Source organism: Colobus angolensis, unplaced genomic scaffold, assembly GCF_000951035.1.
Source record: "Colobus angolensis palliatus isolate OR3802 unplaced genomic scaffold, Cang.pa_1.0 Scaffold473, whole genome shotgun sequence".
NCBI lineage: Eukaryota > Metazoa > Chordata > Mammalia > Primates > Cercopithecidae > Colobus > Colobus angolensis.
In genome coordinates, this window is record NW_012118188.1 from 14,242 (window position 1) to 33,735 (window position 19,494).

At 42.1% G+C, this 19,494-nt stretch overlaps 1 protein-coding gene across 1 annotated transcript in view; it reads right to left on the bottom strand.

Annotated features, from left to right (window-relative positions):
• Window positions 1–19,494, bottom strand: part of USP46 (ubiquitin specific peptidase 46) — a gene marked incomplete at its 3' end in the record, with an annotated part of 46,289 nt that overhangs the window by 10,716 nt on the left and 16,079 nt on the right. The window contains exons 2-4 of the mRNA XM_011958768.1: window positions 9,677–9,757; window positions 6,585–6,798; window positions 4,651–4,880 (exon numbers count right to left, since the gene is read on the bottom strand). Of these exons, the coding sequence (XP_011814158.1) occupies window positions 4,651–4,880; window positions 6,585–6,798; window positions 9,677–9,757 (525 nt within the window). The remainder of the gene's footprint in view (window positions 1–4,650; window positions 4,881–6,584; window positions 6,799–9,676; window positions 9,758–19,494) is intronic.

The following is a 19,494-nucleotide window of genomic DNA, read 5'->3' on the forward strand; positions in this document are numbered from 1 at the left end:
TTAATGTGGCCACACGCTGTGGCTCATGTATGTAATCCCAGCACTTTTTGAGGCTGAGGTGGGCAGATCACCTGAGGTCAGGTGTTTAAGACCAGCCTGACCAACATGGTAAAACCTCATCTCTACTAAAAATAACAAAAATTAGCTGGGTGTGGTAGTGCGCACCTGTAATCCTGGTTACGCCAGAGGCTGAGACAGAGGAATTGCTTGAACCTGGAAGGCAGAGGTTGCAGTGAGCCAAGACCATGCCACTACACTCCAGCCTGTGTGACAGAGGAAGACTCTGTCTCACACACATACAAAACAAAACAAAACAAAAACCAAAACTCTACTAATGTAACTAACTTACCACCACTTTAGAAACATTTGGCACTACCTAGGAAATCTGAAGATGCACATGCCCTATGGCCAGCAATTCTGCTCCCAAAAGGATACCCCAGAGAGAATTTTGCCCATGTGGGCCAGCAGATAGTTTGTAGCAGCACTGTCTACAAGCCAAAACTAGACACACCATATAGAAGAATAGAAAAACAAACTGCAGTATATTCCTACAATGGTATACTATAAAATAACAATGAATGAACTACGCTACAAAGAAATGGCCAATTCTCAAAAATATTAATATAACCTTTAATGATAATAGCAAGTTTAGAAGAATACATGTATATGATTTCATCTATATAAAAGCCATAAACATGCAGAACTAAGTAAATGTCTAGAAATACACATGCATATGTATGTAAAACTACAAAGAAAAGATAGCACTGACACACAAAATGGAAGACAGTGGTTATTTCCTGGGCAAAGGATGAGATTGACAGGAAAATTAAATTGCAAAGAAGTACACAGAGGGTTTCAAAGTTATTGTTAATGTTCCATTTTTTATAGGTGTATATGTCTATGGATTTTTTAAACTATTCTTTAAAATGTATATGTAGCCTATATATAAACATACACTATACACACATACACTTCTTCATAAACATGATGTATTTCCTAATTTAAAAAATAATTTCAATACTTACCAGTCTAGACCAGGCTTTACTATGAATCATTCCTCAATTCTAGTTCATGAAATAAATCAAAATATTTTCCCATAACATACAGTTTTCTTCTTCAAGAAACATGACAAACATTTTCATTTATTTATTCACTCAACTATTTATTGAGTAATTATTATATGTCAAATACTCCTTGGGCACCAGAGAGAGAAACAAAACTGGCACTATCCCTGTCCTCATCAATCTTATAATTTAGTAAGGAAGATAGATGCTGCATACAAAATACATATAGATAAATATATAAATACAACAAAGTGCTATCACAGAAAAGTAGATTATTGTAAGATTATACAAGGTGACTTCATTAAGTTGGAAATTCAGAGAATTTGGGATTTAACACAAGTTGAAACCTGAAGAGGTTTTAGTAAAGCAATAGGGGCAGGTGGTGTGCATTCCAGACAGAAAGTGGCATGTGCAAAGGACCTGAAGCAGGAAGGGGTTTAAAACACTTGAGAAGCTACACTAAAGCTAGAGTAAGAAACAGAATGGCAAAGATGACCCTGCAGAGACAGACAGAGCCAGATTATGTAAGAATTTGTAGGCAGTGGTATTTTCAGTGAGACTGCAGGCCACTACTATACTTTAGGTAGGAGAGTAACATGGAGGAAGGCCAGAGGAAAAAACAGAGAATCCAGTAGGAGTTACTACAGTGGTTTAGTTGAGACTGCCAGCCAAGAGTTGATGGGTGCCTGAGCCAGGATGGTAGCAGGGAGGAAGAAAAGTATATTAAGGGAGATACAGTAGACAGGGAGTGGCAACAGAATAGATGTAAGAGGTGAGGTAACGATGGCGTGAAGGAGTACACCCTTATTAAATGACAAATATTGAAAATCTGTCAATTGCCATATTTACAGTATAGCCCTAGTTTTGATGTTTAAAAGTATACAAAATTATTCTGAAAATAAGCTGAATATCAAAAGGAATAAAAAACTATAATGGATTAAAACACACAAAATATATTAAAATTCATGAATTCATCACTAAATGGTAATACAAAAGACAGAGAGGGAGATAAAGTATATTAAAGGCTCTAACATTGTTGGAAAAGTGGGAAAAAAATGAAAGAGGTCAAAGATGCATGTTGTAATCTCTAGAGTAACCTCTAAATTAATTTGGAAATGTAATATATTAAATGCCAAAAGATGAAAAATATTTCACTGACCCAAAAGAAGAGAGAAAAATGAATATAAAATAGATTAATTAAATAAAAACAGAGTAGGGGCCAGGTGCGGTGGCTCACGCCTATAATCTCAGCACTTTGGGAGGCCAAGGCAGGCAGATTACCTGAGGTCAGGAGTTCGAAACCAGCCTGGCCAACATGGTGAAACCCCGCCTCTACTAAAAATACAAGAGTTAGCCGGGCATGGTGGCGGGCACCTGTAATCCCAGCTACTCAGGAGGCTTAGGCAGGAGAATCACTTGAACCCGGGAGGCAGAGGTTGGAGTGAGCTGAGATCAAGCCACTGTACTCCAGCCTGGGCGACAGAGCGAGACTGTCTCAAAAAAAAATTTTTAATAAAATAAAAATAAAAACAAAGAGTAGAGTGGTAGAAACATACTGCCATTTTACCATACATGTTAAAGTACACCACAAGGATGTTTCCAGAATGTGGGAAATGCTATAGGACCAACACCCTGATTTCTTCAAAAAACAAATTGCAAGGAAAAAAGGGTGGCGGGGGGAGGTTGGAGGTGAGGATCAGGATTGGCCAAAGTGTTAACAATCACTGATCCTGAATGATACACACATGGGAAACACCACACTACTGCCTCTACTTTTGTATTCATTAAAATTTTACTGGAATATAAAGTAGAAAGGAAGAGAGGGAAAATGGGAGGGAGGGAAGAAGAGAGAGCAATACAGAGATGGTGGCAGGGAGGGAAGATCTCTGGATATTTATTGGCATATTTATGTGCAGAAAATGTTTTGGCAGGATATATTTTTAAATGTTCAAGTGGTTATCTCTGGGCTAATGTGATCACAATTTTTAGAATGTTACAAATTCATCATCTCTAGGTGGGAAGATTACTGGTAACTTTTAGTCTCTTCTTGTTTAGCTATGTTTTCTAATTGCTTCTACAATGGGTAAAACAGAATGCTTGACTCAAAAATTGTTTAAAAGGATGGAAGAAAGACTGCCAAAACCCAAAAAACTTCTCCCAACATAGATGTTGATGTGTAAATCTACATTTCTTAAATATTTCTGGGTCACAGCTCGCAATGGACTGAATGTCTGTGTCCTCCCAAAATTCATCCGTTGAAACCCTCATCTCTAATGGGATGGTATTTGGAGATGGGCCTCTGGGAGGCAAACAGGTCATGAGGGTAGAGCCCTCATGATAAGATTTGTACCCTTATAAAAGGAGACCCGAGAGAGCTTGCTTTCTCTATCTCCACCAAGTGAGGACACAGCCAGAAGGCAGCTGTCTGTAAGGCAGAAAGAAGGTCCTCACCAAGAACCTGACCCTGCTAGCACCTTCATCTGGGACTTCCAGCCTCTGGAACTGTGAGAAATGATCTTCTGTTGTTTAAGCAATCCAAGAAGGATTGCGTTGTAGGCAGACCAGACTAAGACACAGGCTCTTTGCAGAATCTGACAAAAGCTACTAACTCCCTTTCCAGAAAAATGCACAATCTTCTAGAATTTTTCATACAGTGTCAAGAAACTTTGAGATCTCTAATGAACCCATAGACTTTCTATGCTGTCAGTAGTAGTCAGAATAAAAAATTATAGCTGACATTTATTGCCCACTTGCCATGTGCCAAGCATGGCTCTAGGTGTCAACTCATTTAATCCTCCCACCAACCCTCCAAGATGGGCATTCTCATCATCCCCATTTTATAGATGAGGAAAGTGAGGACAGAGAAGATTAATAATTTGCACAGGGTCCGCTAGTTATTAAGCAGAAAAGCCATCACACAAACTTGGGCAGCCTGGTTCCAGAGCTCAGCTCTTAAGCAGCAAAATATGAGGCCACCCACAGAGTTGAAGTTAAACATGCCAAGCAAATATGACATCCTGAATCATGCTCTGGAGAACGTATCTTCAAATTCAATTAACATTAAGTACCTACCATGTGTCAGACCCATCCAAACACATAAGCTCATCCAACCCTCAAAACAGTGCTGTAAGTAACTCGCCCCAAATACGCAGTTAACTGCTATAAAAACAGGAGTCTAGCCTGTCTTCTGACTCCAAGTTCAACATACCACAGCTGATTGCCTCTAAATTGGGGTGATGGTCCTGTTCCACATTACACATGACCTCCCAGTGACCAAAATCTTTGTAAGGTAACTGGTTGACATCCAATTCAATAGGTTAAATCTGTAGACCCCAAAATTTGCCCATGATGTAAAGCAATTCAGCATTTGAGATTTTTCTTCATTACTCAGCTTTGGCCTGCTGAGACATCCTGGATGGATATGGGCTTCCAAAAGTTTGCACTTGAGTTTCATATGCATAAATAGGATCATTTATATACACTGCAGATAACTGCTAAATGCTATAATACCACATTGCAATCACATGCAACATAGCCTACATAAATATGAACACGCGAGTTACATGAGAGCTCCCCTAGTACTTACAGTTTCACAGTTCAAGCATCGAGTTTCATTGGTAAGCGTTCCCTGAAAAATCTCATGGACCCAGGTGAGTTCTGGTTTATTATTTTCTGCAGGTTCATTCATGTTGCCATTTTTTAATTTTCCATTTTGTTTTTCCTGTTTCTTCTCCTCCTGCAGGATGTCCGCAATAGTGTTCAGCAAATAATTTAAAAATTCATGAGCATCCTGCTGCATGTAGTTATCAAAGAGATCTGGAAAGGAGAAGGTGGTTATTTTAGTCTCTGGTTCTTGAAAAGCAAATGGACGTAGTTAGTGTTACATGCCATACTTAATTTTTTTTTTTTTTTTTTTTTAGAGATGGAGATTCACTCTGTCGCCAGATTGGAGTGTAGTGGTACGATTTCAGTTCACTGAAACCTCTGCCTCCCAGGTTCAAGAGATCCTACTGCCTCAGCCTCCTGAGTAGCTGGGGCTACAGGTACGTGCCACCATGCCCAGCTAATTTTTGTATTTTTAGCCGAGACCAGGTTCACCATGTTGACCAGGATGGTCTCGATCTCTTGACCTCATGATCTGCCCACCTCAGCCTCCCAAAGTGCGGGGATTATAGGCGTGAGCCACCGTGCCCAGAGCCCATACTTCAATTTTTATACTGAAAGGGTGAACAGGTATGGAATATAAACATACTCATCTCTACGAGGCAGCTTCAATGAGTAAGTTTCCAAAGAATTTTTTTAATTCATTTCCACTTTCCACCACGTACCAAGAACAAAATTTCCCGTATCTCCCTAGTCATCACATTTATATAAAATTACCAAAAGTTCTATTTGTTCTACAAAGGAACAGAAGTTACCAGATAAGTTCCCTGATAAAATACCAATTTTTAATATGATGTAACTACCAATGATCAATTAATTATTCATTGGGTAATTTATTCAGAACAACTAGGATGTCTTTCCAAAGATCATATCAAACCCTGGACCAGCCTGGAAGCAGCCTAGATGAAACACAGAAGAGAGATGAGGGATATGTGTGAGCATGCATCTATCTGATAGTGTTCTGAAACCAAATACAAATGATTCCAGAAGCCTACTGCTGCTCCCCGCCATAAGGACAAACAATCAAAAGATGAATGCAGCTGTGAACCTTCATTATTAATCACGTTCACAACTTGACAGAGTGCTCTGTTTCCTTCTCCACTCAAATTAGTTTTATTCTGGTATGTATAAACTGTAACTTCAAAATATAGCAATCAAATTAAAAGAGATTTTATAAAACAAATACCTGATTAACCATGCACATCTGATACAGGAAGGCTGAATCTAAGATAAATAGTAATTGCCATAACAAATATCTTTATAGTCATAAAAATTGCCAATACAAAACTTCTGGAATATGTACCTAGTTTCTACTACCTACTCCCCAAAAGAAGATAGAAAAACCAGAAAAATCAGGACTTTTAAACATCATATAAAGCAATCAATTTGATATCCTTCAATTACCTTAGGCAAATGAAAATCAGAGGTATGATATTTAAAACAGCAGAAGCTCTGATTAGATAATAGGCACTTATTTTAATCACCTATGACAAGTGTATAAACCAGTACTATTTTATTCAATTATTTCATCAACCAATTTAGGCCAATGAGTATCCCACTCAGAAGGCTCCCTTGGACACTTTTCTCTCTTACAATGATACTGCCCAGAATGGAGCAAATAAAAAGGTCACTCTAAATTGGAATAATAAATGTGCATTTTTAAGCATGTTTCTAACCTAGTTTTGTTTTATGTTTACTGGGCAGAGAAGAAATGTTTCTTAAAAAATGACACCGAGTAGTTAACCATGCTTATTTTCCCTTTTCGAAAAAATCTCAGCTCTTCCTTTTGAGGAGATACAGAACCATCAATTCTCCTTATTTCAGAGGCTTAAACACATTATACTGCTTACTACTCACCATTCTCTTTTCTCAGCCTTGAAATGAACTTCTTTGGTGGGATGACGCCAACCTTCTTCTTCTGCGTGGCAATGCTGTGGAAAAGGTCTGCCAGGCACGTCAGCAAGTTTTCCTTCTTCTTTTGCTGGGCCTTGTATGCCAACACATTCTCCCGGAATGGACGGCAGAAGTACAACGCCTGAAGCACGGAGTTACAGTAGCATGTGTTTCCAAACTGCCAAGGGACAACAGGGATGGTTCAAGTCATTGCCTGGGGATGAGCCACCTTTGGAATAAGTAGTGAGGGTGGGAAGGTCCCCACTCCATGAACTGGCCTGGATGTCCCTGTATTGGAATCCAGTTCACCATATCAGAAAACTAGTTAACTACTCTAAACACCAGTGACCATCTGATCCACAGAGAAATGAAGAAAAATGCACATCATTCTGGTGCTTCTCTAGCCCATCAAAGTCTCGAGAATGATAACAAGCACTCTGCCTCAATAAAGAGTCTAATGAGACCTGCTGGTGCTTAAAAAAAAGAGAGAGAGAAGGGAAAAAAATCTACATAATGCAGAGACTCAGGAAAGCAGCTGGCTAAATAAAAGATGCACATTGCAACACACCAAAACTCCCACGACAGGGAAAATAAAAATCTGAATCAAAGAAAAATCCAGTAATTAGGAACCACTTGCTCGGCTGAAACAGTCTAAACTGAACGGGGGCTGGTTTTCATTTTTCAATATTCCAGGGCTCCTGCCCACTGGCTCAGACCACATTTCCTCACTTAACCCCGAGCAACGCAGGCAAAAATATGCTGCCTCATGTCACTCTCCCAGCTTCCCACCCTCTGGACTTCCAAATGGCCCTTGATCTTGCCTCTGCCAAGGCAGCAATTGTGCCAATACCATACTACCCAAGTTCCTAGCCTGCAATCACATTAGGGCCCACCCAGTAACATTTTATACCTCTCACAAAGCATGGATACTGAGATTATTATTAAAGAGGGAAAACGTCTCACTGATTTTCAACTGACTGTAAGACCACCTCTGTAGAAGAACACAGCTGAGACTATCACTTTAGAATTTTTCGTGTACAATAAAATTAAAGAAAAAAATTCTAAGGAAATAACTAACAAGATTAATAACAGATTACGAAATGCTATGTAGGATTGAAATAGAACACGAACACCTTCTCAAAACTGGTTGTTGGCTTGTGTGTCGTTTAGCCAAGAGCGAGACAGATGCTCTGCCATACTTAACATGACATTTCTACGTATGCTAAGATAGAAGACTTCCTATTTTTATATTTTAATCTACTTTGACACAATTATGTAACAGGAGACAAAGCTCTTTGTACAGAGACGCTGGAACTTTCATAAATTACCATTCAAAGGGAACATAAATGAAGCTATTAATAAACACAGATCCCACAATCCTTACACAAACTAGGAAATGGCCTTAATTCTTTCTTTCTTTTTTTTTCCCCCCCCTCTCCACAATCTGCATTTGTTATTTTTCTTAGCCAGGGCAGAATTCCCATGCCTTGAATAACTCACTTCACAGGGCTAAGCAGAGGCTTGTGCACAATGGCTAAAAAGTTTGTTTTAAAATTTTAAGTCAGTATTTCACCAACACAATGCCCTATATTCCAGGACTTAGCTTTCCTCCTTCCATTCTTTTCTCTTCTATTCAGTATCTCACCTTTCCCCAGACACCCTTCAGTAACACTTGGCCCCAATTCAGTGGATAACTCCTGGGAAGGGAAAGGAACTAACATTTACCGAGTGTCCACAGTATGTCTCAGCTTCATGTCAGGGTTTTAAATAGGCGCTCTCATTTACCCTTCATTATCACCCAAAGGGTAGAAGCCATTATGACCCCCATTTTACAGATGGGGAAATGGAGGCTCAGAGAAAGCAAGTAATTGCCCAAGATCACACAAGCTAGGGAGTAGCACAGGCAGAATTCAAACCGCAGTCTGTATTACATTAAAGCCAATGTTATTCCTATTATGTCATGGGCAGCACTTACTTGCAGAGAATATTTCCAGCTTTCCCAGTGGAAATTACTATTTACCACACCTGGGCACTGACAGACTACGTTCAGCATAATTATTCAGAAAACCAATTGTTTATGAGTTAGTATTTGATGTCACTTAACACCTATATCACAGAGAAAAAGGATCAAGTGAGGAAGAAAGCTCATGAGGATAGAGGCACACCGCCTCTACCGTGTTACTACTCCGTTATCATCAACCTCCCAAGGAAGCAGAGCTGCTGGGTCCACCCTTCTACAAAGGAGGTTACTGCTGAGCACAAAAAAAATGAGGCCAGGAATTTCTGAGATAAAATGGTCCCAGTTTTCCCTCCCAACCTGTCCTGCTTCAGGTACACCACCAACTTACACTGTTAAAGAAAGACACTGGCAATGTGCTGGTAACGTTTTTAAAACGCTGGTTGTACTGATGCAAACTTAAAGAAAGACTGGCTAAACAGTTCATCCAGAGGACACAGGGAGAACATATAAAAGCAGATTTGGGGCCTGGTGCGGTGGCTCACGCCTGTAATCCCCGCACTTTGGGAGGCCAAAGCGCGTAGATCACCTGAGGTCTGGAGCTTGAGACCAGCCTGGCCAACATGGCAAAACCCCGTCTCTACTAAAAAATCAGCCAGGCATGGTAGCGCACACCTGTAATCCCAGCTACTCAGGAGGCTGAGGTAGGAGGTGGAGGTTGCAGTGAGCTGAGATTGCGCCACTGCACTCCAACCTGGGTGACAGAGCAAGACTCTGTCTCAAAACAGAACAAAAAAAAAACAGATTTGGCTACAAAGACTAATGAAGTTATTATGAAAGTTATGTGTGCAAAGGAAATTCCTTAAAGCATGGGGGGGGGGAATGTAAATTTGACCCAAAATGCAATAATTAAATGTTTTTTGCTGGGACAACTCATACTTTCAAAAATAGGTTAAGTTGCCTCCTCCCCAACGTTGGCATTCTACTAAGGAGCATAACCAATCATTTAAAAATTGGCAGTGATAAAAATGCACTTAGAGTGGAGTTGCTTCATATACCCTAAAACATTTGATGAAAATAAAACATTTTACATACTTACATTGACCAATCCGAAATAGTGTTCATTGATTGGAAACTGCTCTGGACCAATGTCTTTTTCCAGAGCAGAGGCATTGGTGCCCTAAAAGAGAAAAATAGCAAAAGTTCTGTTGCATGTAAAATAGATGAAAAGTAAAATCATACTTAGAAGAGTCTACTATTGAAACAAGCATCTCCCCCGGTCAACATGGTATTTGGTGATGTTTGCACTGAAGGAAAATGTGTCAGAAGTAAAGCAGAAGAGCAGTTAATAATGTCAGCCTTATTCTTCTCCTCATTGAACTTATTCATCCCCTCAAACCTAATCTACTTGACTTCAATTTTCTTCCAATTAGAAAAGAAAGTTTGAGATAGGCAAATGAACAAACAATCGCCAAGAACTTCTGAATAAGGAACACGGGCATTTCAAACAGCTACAGCAGCTTTTGTAATATTTGATGGCATACAGAATCATATTACCACTATCAAAGTCAATGTCTTCATTTTAATAAAGATTTACTGAGCACCCACTAAGCCAGACAATGTTCTCTAGGTCTGGGCATGGATAACAGAACAGTGAACTAAACACACGATGCCTGCTCTCATGGAGTTCGCATTTTAGCAGATGAAGACACACTGAAAGGAAAAGTGTGTTGGAGAGTTTATTTAAAAATAATAGTGCAGGGGCTGGGTGCAGTGTCTCACGCCTGTAATCCTAGCACTTTGGGAGGCTGAGGTGAACGGATCACTTGAGGTCAGGAGTTCGAAACCAGCCCAGCCAACGTGGTAAAATCGCATCTCTACTAAAAATACAAAAATTAGCCAGGTGTGGTGGCAGGCATCTGTAATCCCAGCTACTCAGGAGGCTGAGACATAAGAACTGCTTGAACCCAGAGGCTGGAGGTTGCAGTGAGCCAAGATTGTGCCACTGCACTCCAGCCTGGGTACAGAATGAGACTCCACTGGAAGGGAAGGAGAAGGGGAATGGGAAGGGGAAGAGAGATGGAGGGGGGAGGAAGGAAGGAAGGAAGGAAGGAAGGAAGGAAGGAAGGAAGGAAGGAAGGAAGGAAAATACTGCAATGGAGAAAAATAAAGTAGGAAATGGGGATGCGGAAGACAAGGAGTAAGGATGGGGGAGAGGTATGGAGGCTGTAGAGGGTGGATAACAGCACTTTTTTTTTTTATTTTATTTTTTGAGACAGGTTGTTACTCTATCACCCAGGCTAGAGTGCAGTGGATTATGGCTTACTGTAACCTCAAATTCCTGGGCTTAAGTGATCCTCCTACCTCAGCCTCCCAAGTAGCTGGGACTACATGTGCACACCACCATGACCAGCTAATTTTTTTTATTTTTGGTAGAGACACGGTCTCATTATGTTGTCCAGGCTGGTCTCAAACTCTTGGCCTCAAGCAATCCTCCCACCTCATCCTCCCAAAGTGCTGAGATTATAGGTGTGAGCCACGACGCCCAGCCTGCACCTTTAAATAGAGTGGTCAGGGAAGGCCTTACTGAGAAGGCAAATGTCCAAAGAATATTGTAAATAGTGAAGAAATACAAGTTAAAACCTAACCTTTCCCAAATGCATCAAATTGGTAAGCCACATGACAATCCGACATGATAACAGCTACTGGGTACACCTTCTATGTGCCACGGACTGTGCTATTTATGCTCACAACAATCCTGTGAGGTAAGTACTATTATTATCCCCATTGCACGGACAAGGAACTTAAGACTCAAAAGCATTTAAGAATTCACCTAAGGTCCATTGTAAGTGGTAGAGCTAGGACTTGAACCCAAGAGGCAGACTTGAGAGTCCACAATCATAAGCAAATGCTGTACAGAGCAATTCTAATATTAAACTTTTTGTTGAGTCCCATTAAGGGTCAGTTACTGGCAAATGATTATCATCCCTTCATAAGACCTGAATGAGTCTTCTAGGATTAGGAAAAGTGACCCAAGCTCAGTCCAATATGGTAAGTAGTTTGGGAAGCAGGTAAAATAAGACTCCATTTGTACCATGGACTCTATCATCATTCTAGAGAAGGCTCTGTCTACCTTCGCAGGCCATCATGGAAGACCAACAGCTCACAGAAACTCAAGACTTGAGAGACAGGTATTTTTAAATGAATAAGAAAAAAGTTTTGGCTGGACATGGTGGCCCACACCTGTAATTCTAGCACTTTGGGAGGCCAAGGTGGGCGGATCCCTTGAGCCCCAGTGGTTTGAGACCAGCCTGGGCAACATGGTGAAACCCTGTCTCTACAAAAGATACAAAATTTAGCGGGACGTGGTGGCACAAACCTGTAGTTCCAGCTACTCAAGAGGCTGCGGTGGAAGGATCATCTGAGCCTGGGGAGGTAGAGGCTACAGTAAGCTGTGATGGCACTATTGCATTCCAGCCTGGGCAACAGAGTGATACCCTGTCTCAAAAAAGAAGAAAGAAAAGAAAAGAAGGAAAGGAAAGGAAAGGGGAAAGGAAAAAGAAAATGAAAGAAGGAAGGAAGGAAGTTTCATTTTTAAAAATTGATCTGCTGTTATTATTTATTCTGGACTCACAACTGCCATCTCCTCTCGCAGAAAGAAATGACCAAAACATAACTGAGAACCAGTCAAAATGGCCACTTGTTCCTAAATAAACACTAAATGCAAAATGACCCTCCTCAGACCACAGAACTACAGTAGAAATGGCACACAGCTTCCCCTCATCATAATATCCTTCAAATTCCACTTGTTTCCTAGGTCCTTAACACTGTTGCATCAAACTAATAACTCCCTTTACCTGTCATCTGAGACTTAGAGTTCAAGGACCACTTGTGTCTAGGATAGTTTCCATGTTTTTTCATTAGTCACTGCCTTCACAATAATGTGACACTATATACAAGGCTGAATTTTTGAAATAACATATCAAATTACGGTAGGACTTTATAGTGTAGACAAAAATCACTAAAAATTTTCAATAAAGTTATATCTCAAGCATAAATCAATGTAAACAATGTATATTAAATATACCCCCATAGCCATTTTTCAAGCAAAATTAGGATATATGGCTTAGAGCCCAGGAGGAATATCAGATATAAAAGTATAGCACATGGAGACAGATACCATTAAATCTTTCTTTATGAGGTAGGAACATATTCAAGTTAATCCATGATTTTTGCTATTTGGAAATTCTTAGGTTCGGTTTGCTTTTTCTACCTATCTTAATATTTTCCCATTTTGGGAGGTGGCAACCTGGAGGTGGAGGTCATGACTCATACAAAGGATGGCAACCCAGGGGCCAGTGTTCAAGAGAAATATGCTGGAGACAGAGGCCTGGCCCACTCAGGCAGGAAGCTGGGTGTACCACAGCACAGCACAGCAAAAAATCAAAGTGAGCTCTCTGTGCCTTCAGTGAAACCTTGCTCTACTCTGAGGTCAGCACTTCCTCACCACCCCTCAGGTTGAGTTGCTTGGGTCTGGAAGGGTCATGAGGAGAAGTTGGCTGGGCCCTGATCCTTGGCGCTGCTTCTAGCCCATGATACCCTCACCCTCTTGTAAAAACACTTCCCTTTCTTTTTTTTTCTTTTGAGACGCGGTCTTGCTCTGTCCCCAGGCTGAAGTGCACTGGCTTGACCTTGGCTCACTGCAACCTCCGCCCCCCAGGTTCAAACAATTCTCCTGGGTCGGGCGCAGTGGCTCACGCCTGTAATCCCAGAGCTTTGGGATGCCAAGGCGGGCAGATTGCCTGAGATCAGGAGTTTGAGACCAGCCTGGCCAACATGATGAAACCCTGTCTCTACTAAAAATACAAAAATTGACCAGGCGTGGTGGTGGGCACCTATAATCCCAGCTACTCGGGAGGCTGAGGCAGGAGAATCACTTGAACCCAGGAGGCGGAGGTTGCAGTGAGCCGAGATCGTGCCATTGCACTCTGGCCTAGGTGACAAGAGCAAGACTTCATCTCAAAAAACAAAACAAAACAAAAAAAATTCTCCTGCCTCAGCCTCCTGAGTAGCTGGGATTACAGGTACTCGCCACCATGCCCAGCTAATTTTTGTATTTTTACTAGAGATGGGGTTTCACCATGCTGGCCAGGCTGGTCTCAAACTTCTGACCTCAAGTGATCCACCTGCCTCAGCCTCCCAAAGTGCTAGAATTACAGGTGTGAGCCACCACGCCCAGTCAAAACATCTCCCTTTCTGAGGTCTATAACTCCCACCACTGTAAAGCTCCCTCCTTGCCCCTCTTCTTGGCTGACCCCAGCTCATGGAAGACCTACACTTATACTACAACTCTTATCATCCCAGGTGATTTCAACACCCATGAGCCATCCCACACATGCTCTCGCGGCAACTTGATGTCCTATTTTTCAATTGTCTTTTATTTCACTCCACTTTTTAAAATTCCATTCCACTTCAGCTACCCCTCCCATAGACACCCTGGATCTGGTCATCACCCTGAAATCCTCAAATGTAGCTGCCCACAATCTACCCAAACTCAGCTGTCAGCTGGCTGCTTCTACCTCTTCTTTTTTTTTTTGCCTCCTTATACCCTCCAGGCAATGTTACCACTGGCTTCTTTTAAGCCCGCAGTCCTAGCCACACCTACATCTCTCCAGAACCTCTAGTCCTCTACTTTCTCATTCAGCTTTGCGTCTGTGGATAACGGACCAGCTGCTCTTCTAAATAGCCCTCACCCTGCCCTTTGGCCATACCATCTGGTAAGAAAGCCAAGCCAGTGTAAACCAAACATTTTCCTCTCTGAACATACACCCAGACAAATGTGCAATGCTAGAGGGAAAAAAAGTCAAACAACCAAGCTGACTAGATTCATTGGAATGCCCCCATTTCAAGTGGCCCACAACAGGTCCCATATTCCAGGGTTTCTCCAGTGCATTCACTTTCCACTCCACAGTGCTCATTTCCAGCGGTCCCCAAGCTCCTCAAAACCTTGCCATCCCCTTGACCCTTCTCACTGGCCTTCCACTCAACAGAAAAAAGCAAAACAAAACATTAACTGTTAGACAGGGACTCCCCCAACTTCCTACATGCCTCTTTCTTGCTAATGACAGAGAGGTCTCTCTCCTCCTCTATCAGATCCTTCCCATCAGCATTTAAACATGCTCCAGCTCCCATATCAAAAATATACATACCCACACTGCCCCAAACATCACCTCCAGTTATCAGGTCCTCCTTACTTCCCCCTCAGAGCTAAACTTTCTTAAACAACTGTTTATTCTGAAACATTTATGGATGAATCAGATGATTTCTGAGATGGGTCTCAAACAATCTGGTGGTGAGGTGAGGAGAAGTGGGGGTTGGGGGGATAAAGCTATGTTGCTGAAGTTGAGTGATGGATGTGTAGGGGCTCACTGTGCTTTCTGTTTATTTTTCACATATATGTATATAGGCAAAATAGTAGCCCCCCTAACCTCCATAACTAGAGAATACATGACCTGACATGGCAAAAGGAAATTCAGGCTGTAGATGGAATTAATTTGCTAACCCAGTGACCTTACAATAGGGAGATTGTCCTGTATTCTCCAGGTAGGCCCAATGGGATCAATCACAAGGGTCCTTCCAAGTGAGAGACAGAAGCAGAAGAGATCAGAGTGAGGCAATGTGTGAGGTCTCAGCTCGCCCTCACTGGCTTTGAAGATGGAGGAAGAGGCCAGAGACCAGCAAGGCAGGCAGCCTTTGGAAAACAGGAAAGGCAAGAAAATGGGTCTCCTTTCAGCCTCCTGGAAGAGCACAGTCTGGCACCACCTTGATTTTAGCCCGGTGAGACCCATTTCAGACTTCTGACCTCCAGAACTGTAAGATCAAAAATGTATATTGTTTAAGACACTAAGTTGGCCAGGTGTGGTGGCTCACGCCCGTAATCCTAGCACTTTGGAGTCCAAGGCGGGCGGATCACAAGGTCAGGAGTTCAAGATCAACCTGGCCAATATGGTGAAACCCCCGTCTCTAGTGAAAATAAAAAAATTAGCCAGGCGTGGTAGCAGGCACCTGTAGTCCCAGCTACTCGGGAGGCTGAGGCAGGAAAATTACTTAAACCTGGGAGGCAGAGGTTGCGGTGAGCCGAGATGGTGCCACTGCACTCCAGCCTGGGCGACTATCTCAAAAAAAGAAGACACTAAATTAATGGTAATTTGTTACAGCAGTAATAGTAAATTAATACAAAATGTCTCAGGCGTTCCATAATAAAATCATTTTTTTCTTTTTTATGAGACAGGGTCTCACTCTATTGTCCAGACTGCAGTGCACTGGTGTGATCTCGGCTCACTGCAGCCTTGACCTCCCAGGCTGAAGCAATCCTCCCACCTCAGCCTTCCAAGTAGCTGGGACTACAGGTGCGAACCCCCACACCTAGATAATTTTTGTATTTTCTGTAGAGACAGTTTTGCCATGTTGCCCAGGCTGGTCTCAAACTCCTGGGCCCAAGCGATCTGCCTACTTTGGCCTCCCAAAGTGCTGGGATAACAGGTATGAGCCACCGCACCCAGCCTCCTAATAAAATCTTAAGACTTGTCTCTACTTCCTCATCTCCAAATCACTCCTCAAAAAGCCCCTTCTGGGCTCTACCCTCACTTCATCACTGTTGAGTTTCAAATGTGGCAAACTCCATGGCACTTTTAGGTGGCTGACTTTTTCCAGGGGCTGTCTGGGGCCCTCCACCCTCTCCCAGGCCCAGGCAGGAACCACTCACATGGCTTTAATCAGCTGCTATGTGCCAACCATTTCCAACTCTTTCTCGGTAGCCTGGAAACCTCATTTGTGAGCTCCAGGCTGAATGAATACTGGCAAGTCCACTTATTTGTCTCACAGGATCTCAAAATCAATTTACCTAAAACTAGATTTTTCACTTATCTGGTGTTTCCCTGCTCAGAAAAGGTCAATACCCTCCTCTTCCTGGCTCATGCCAGAAACCTACGGGTCATGCCGACATCGTCCTCTGCACTCTTCACCCATCCATCACTGTCCTATTGCCTCACCCTCATTAAATCTCTCGATCCCATGTGCTTCTCTTTTACTCTACTGCCACCAGCTAGGTCAGACTACCAGATCTCTCACCTGAATGACAACCACATGCTGAGTGGCCTCTACCACCCATCTCACCTACCTCTAACCCCACCATCAACGCTGCAAAAAGTGCTCTTGTAAAATATGACTCTGCTAAAAATCCTCCAGTGACCTTCACTGCTGTCTCCAACCTCATCTCCTGCCCCCATCCCCTGTCCCAATGGCCCTCGTGCTGTTCTTTGGTACCTCAAATGCCCCCTGCTTACTATCTGAGTACTCCTCCTTCCCTGCTTCTTCAGACACCTGTGTCCCAGCATCCTGCAAGGCCAGCTTAAAGGTCAGCTCTCAGGAGAATTCTACACTGGCACCCCTAAGTTAAGTCAGCCTCTGTGACAGAGAGAATACTGCCCCTCTCAAAGTTGTCGAGGCCCTAATCCCTAGAACCCATGACAATGTTACCTTATGTGGCAAAAGGGACTTTGCACATATGATTAAATAATTAAGAACCTAGAGATGGGGAGATATCCTGGATTATCCAAGAGACCCAGTGTAATTACAAGTGACTTCAAGAGAGGGAGGCAGGAAGGTCAGAGTCAGTGGGGAGACTGACAACAGACGTAGAGGTCAGACGGAGAGACTGAAGATGCCATGCTGCTGGCCTTGAAGAGGGACGAAGGAGCCATGAGCCAAGGGATGCAGGCAGCCTCTACAAAGTACAAAAGGCAAGGAAATAGACTCTCCCCTAGAGCCTCTGGAAGGTGTACAGCCCTGCTGCACCTGGATTTTAAGGCTTGTGACCTCCAGAACTGTAAGATAATATATTTGTGTCTTTTTAACCTACTAAGTTTTTGGTAATTTTTACAGCAGCAATAGGAAAGTAATACAACCCTCCCCAAGCTCGACTTCCCACTCATAGCATCCTGTATGTCTCCCTTGTATATTCCAGTTATTATTTATATAATTATTAACATCTGTCCAATGCCCTAAATTATATATATATATAATTATATATATATAATTTTGTGTGAATATATATAGATATTGCTCATGAGAGCAAAGAATGTGTCTGACCTGCCCAATACTGCGCTCTCAGAGGCTAGCACATAGTAGTCCCACAATACCTGCTGCATGAACTGATGCCTGGATGAATGCGTGCATGGACAGGGATGGGTAGGGCTGCCTGGGTAGCTTCCACGTGTATGATAATTCGGAAACATATGTTTGTGCACTCCCTATGCACTGTTCAGTGAGGCATAAGCAGTACCCTTCATCACTTCCCCATTCTCCCTTCCCTTTTACAGACACATACTCTAAGAATTGGTTTCCATGGATACAGAATGTCACTGATATCGACATTTGGAACCAAACTCTTACTTCACATGCTAGCATTTTTCATTGGTAACGTGAATTTTTGTGCATCCTTAACAGACTTAGGGCTTAAATATGTGAAATGTAAATGTTTGCATGATAAAAGAACACAGACATGATGGGGAATGTTTCATGAGATGACAATGATAATTGCTTAAAGATAAATTAAGCAGTAGTATCAAAGTTTTAAATGACCACAACCTTCAACTCTGCAATTCGACTTTTTTTATCCTACTATATTTTCATACAGGTGGAAAAAGAGATAAAGGCTGTAAAAAGACTCAAATAATGTAAGTGTGGCTTAAACAAGATGGAAATTTATTTTTCTCTCATGTAAGTATGCAAGAGGATGCAGTGTGGGCTTGATACAGCAGCTCTGCAGTGTTGAGGACTCAGGGTCCTTTTACCTTGTTGCGCTGTCATCCTGAAGAGCCAGTTTCTATCTTTGGAACCAATATGGCTACTCTAGCTCATACCATCAAATGACCTCTGCCAGGGGGAAGCAGAAAAAAAAATGGGAAAGGACTGATCCTCTTCTTTCAAAGATGCTCCTGGAAGCTGCACAAGTTACTTTTGCTCACAATCCTGCTAGCCAGAATCTAATCTAGTCATATGGCCACACCTAGCTGCAAGGGAGCTTGGCAAAGGTGGTCTTTACCTGGGCAGCCATGACCAAATACTCTAGATATTTCATTTCTAGAGTAAAATATCTCTAGAAATGAAAAATGCATTTTTTTTTTTGAGACAGCTTCTCACTCTGTCGCCCAGGCTGGAGTGCAGTGGTGCCAACAGGGTTCACTGCAGCCTCAACCTCTCAGGCTCAAGTGATCCTCCTACCTCAACCCCAAGAGTAGCTGGTACTACAGGCATGTGCTACTATGCCTGGCTTTTTTTTTTTTTGTACAGTCAGGGTCTTGCCATGTGTCCAGGCTGGTCTCGAAATTCCTGGGCTCAAACAATCCTTTCCCCTTGACCTCCTAAAGTGCTGGGATTACTGGTGTGAGCCATTGTGCCTGGCTGAAAAATGGATACTGAGGGGACAATCAGCAGTCATATCCCTGCAGCAAGGTTTGTATCAGGAAAAAAGAAAAAGAAAAAAGAAAGTAACTTGAATTGGTTAAATAATTATAGTAATTCATATGATGGAATACCATGTAGTTAATTTAAAAAGTAAAGTTACCCTACAGGTACTGCTATAAAAATTTGCCTAAGATACAATGATAAGTAAAAACATGTTACAGAGTAACAATGTGTTGTATAGGACAATACTATAAATGTGGTTCATTCCATCAACAGACACTGAGCCCTGCGGTGTGCCTGGCTCTATTCTACATCTGAGGGACACAAGGTGAACAAAGCAGACCAGGCCACTGTATTCAACATCTACATTTTAATGGAAATTTCTGAAAGAACACTTGAGAGATTGTAACAGTGGTCCCCAGCATCGGGGAGTAGGCCTAGAAGAAGAGG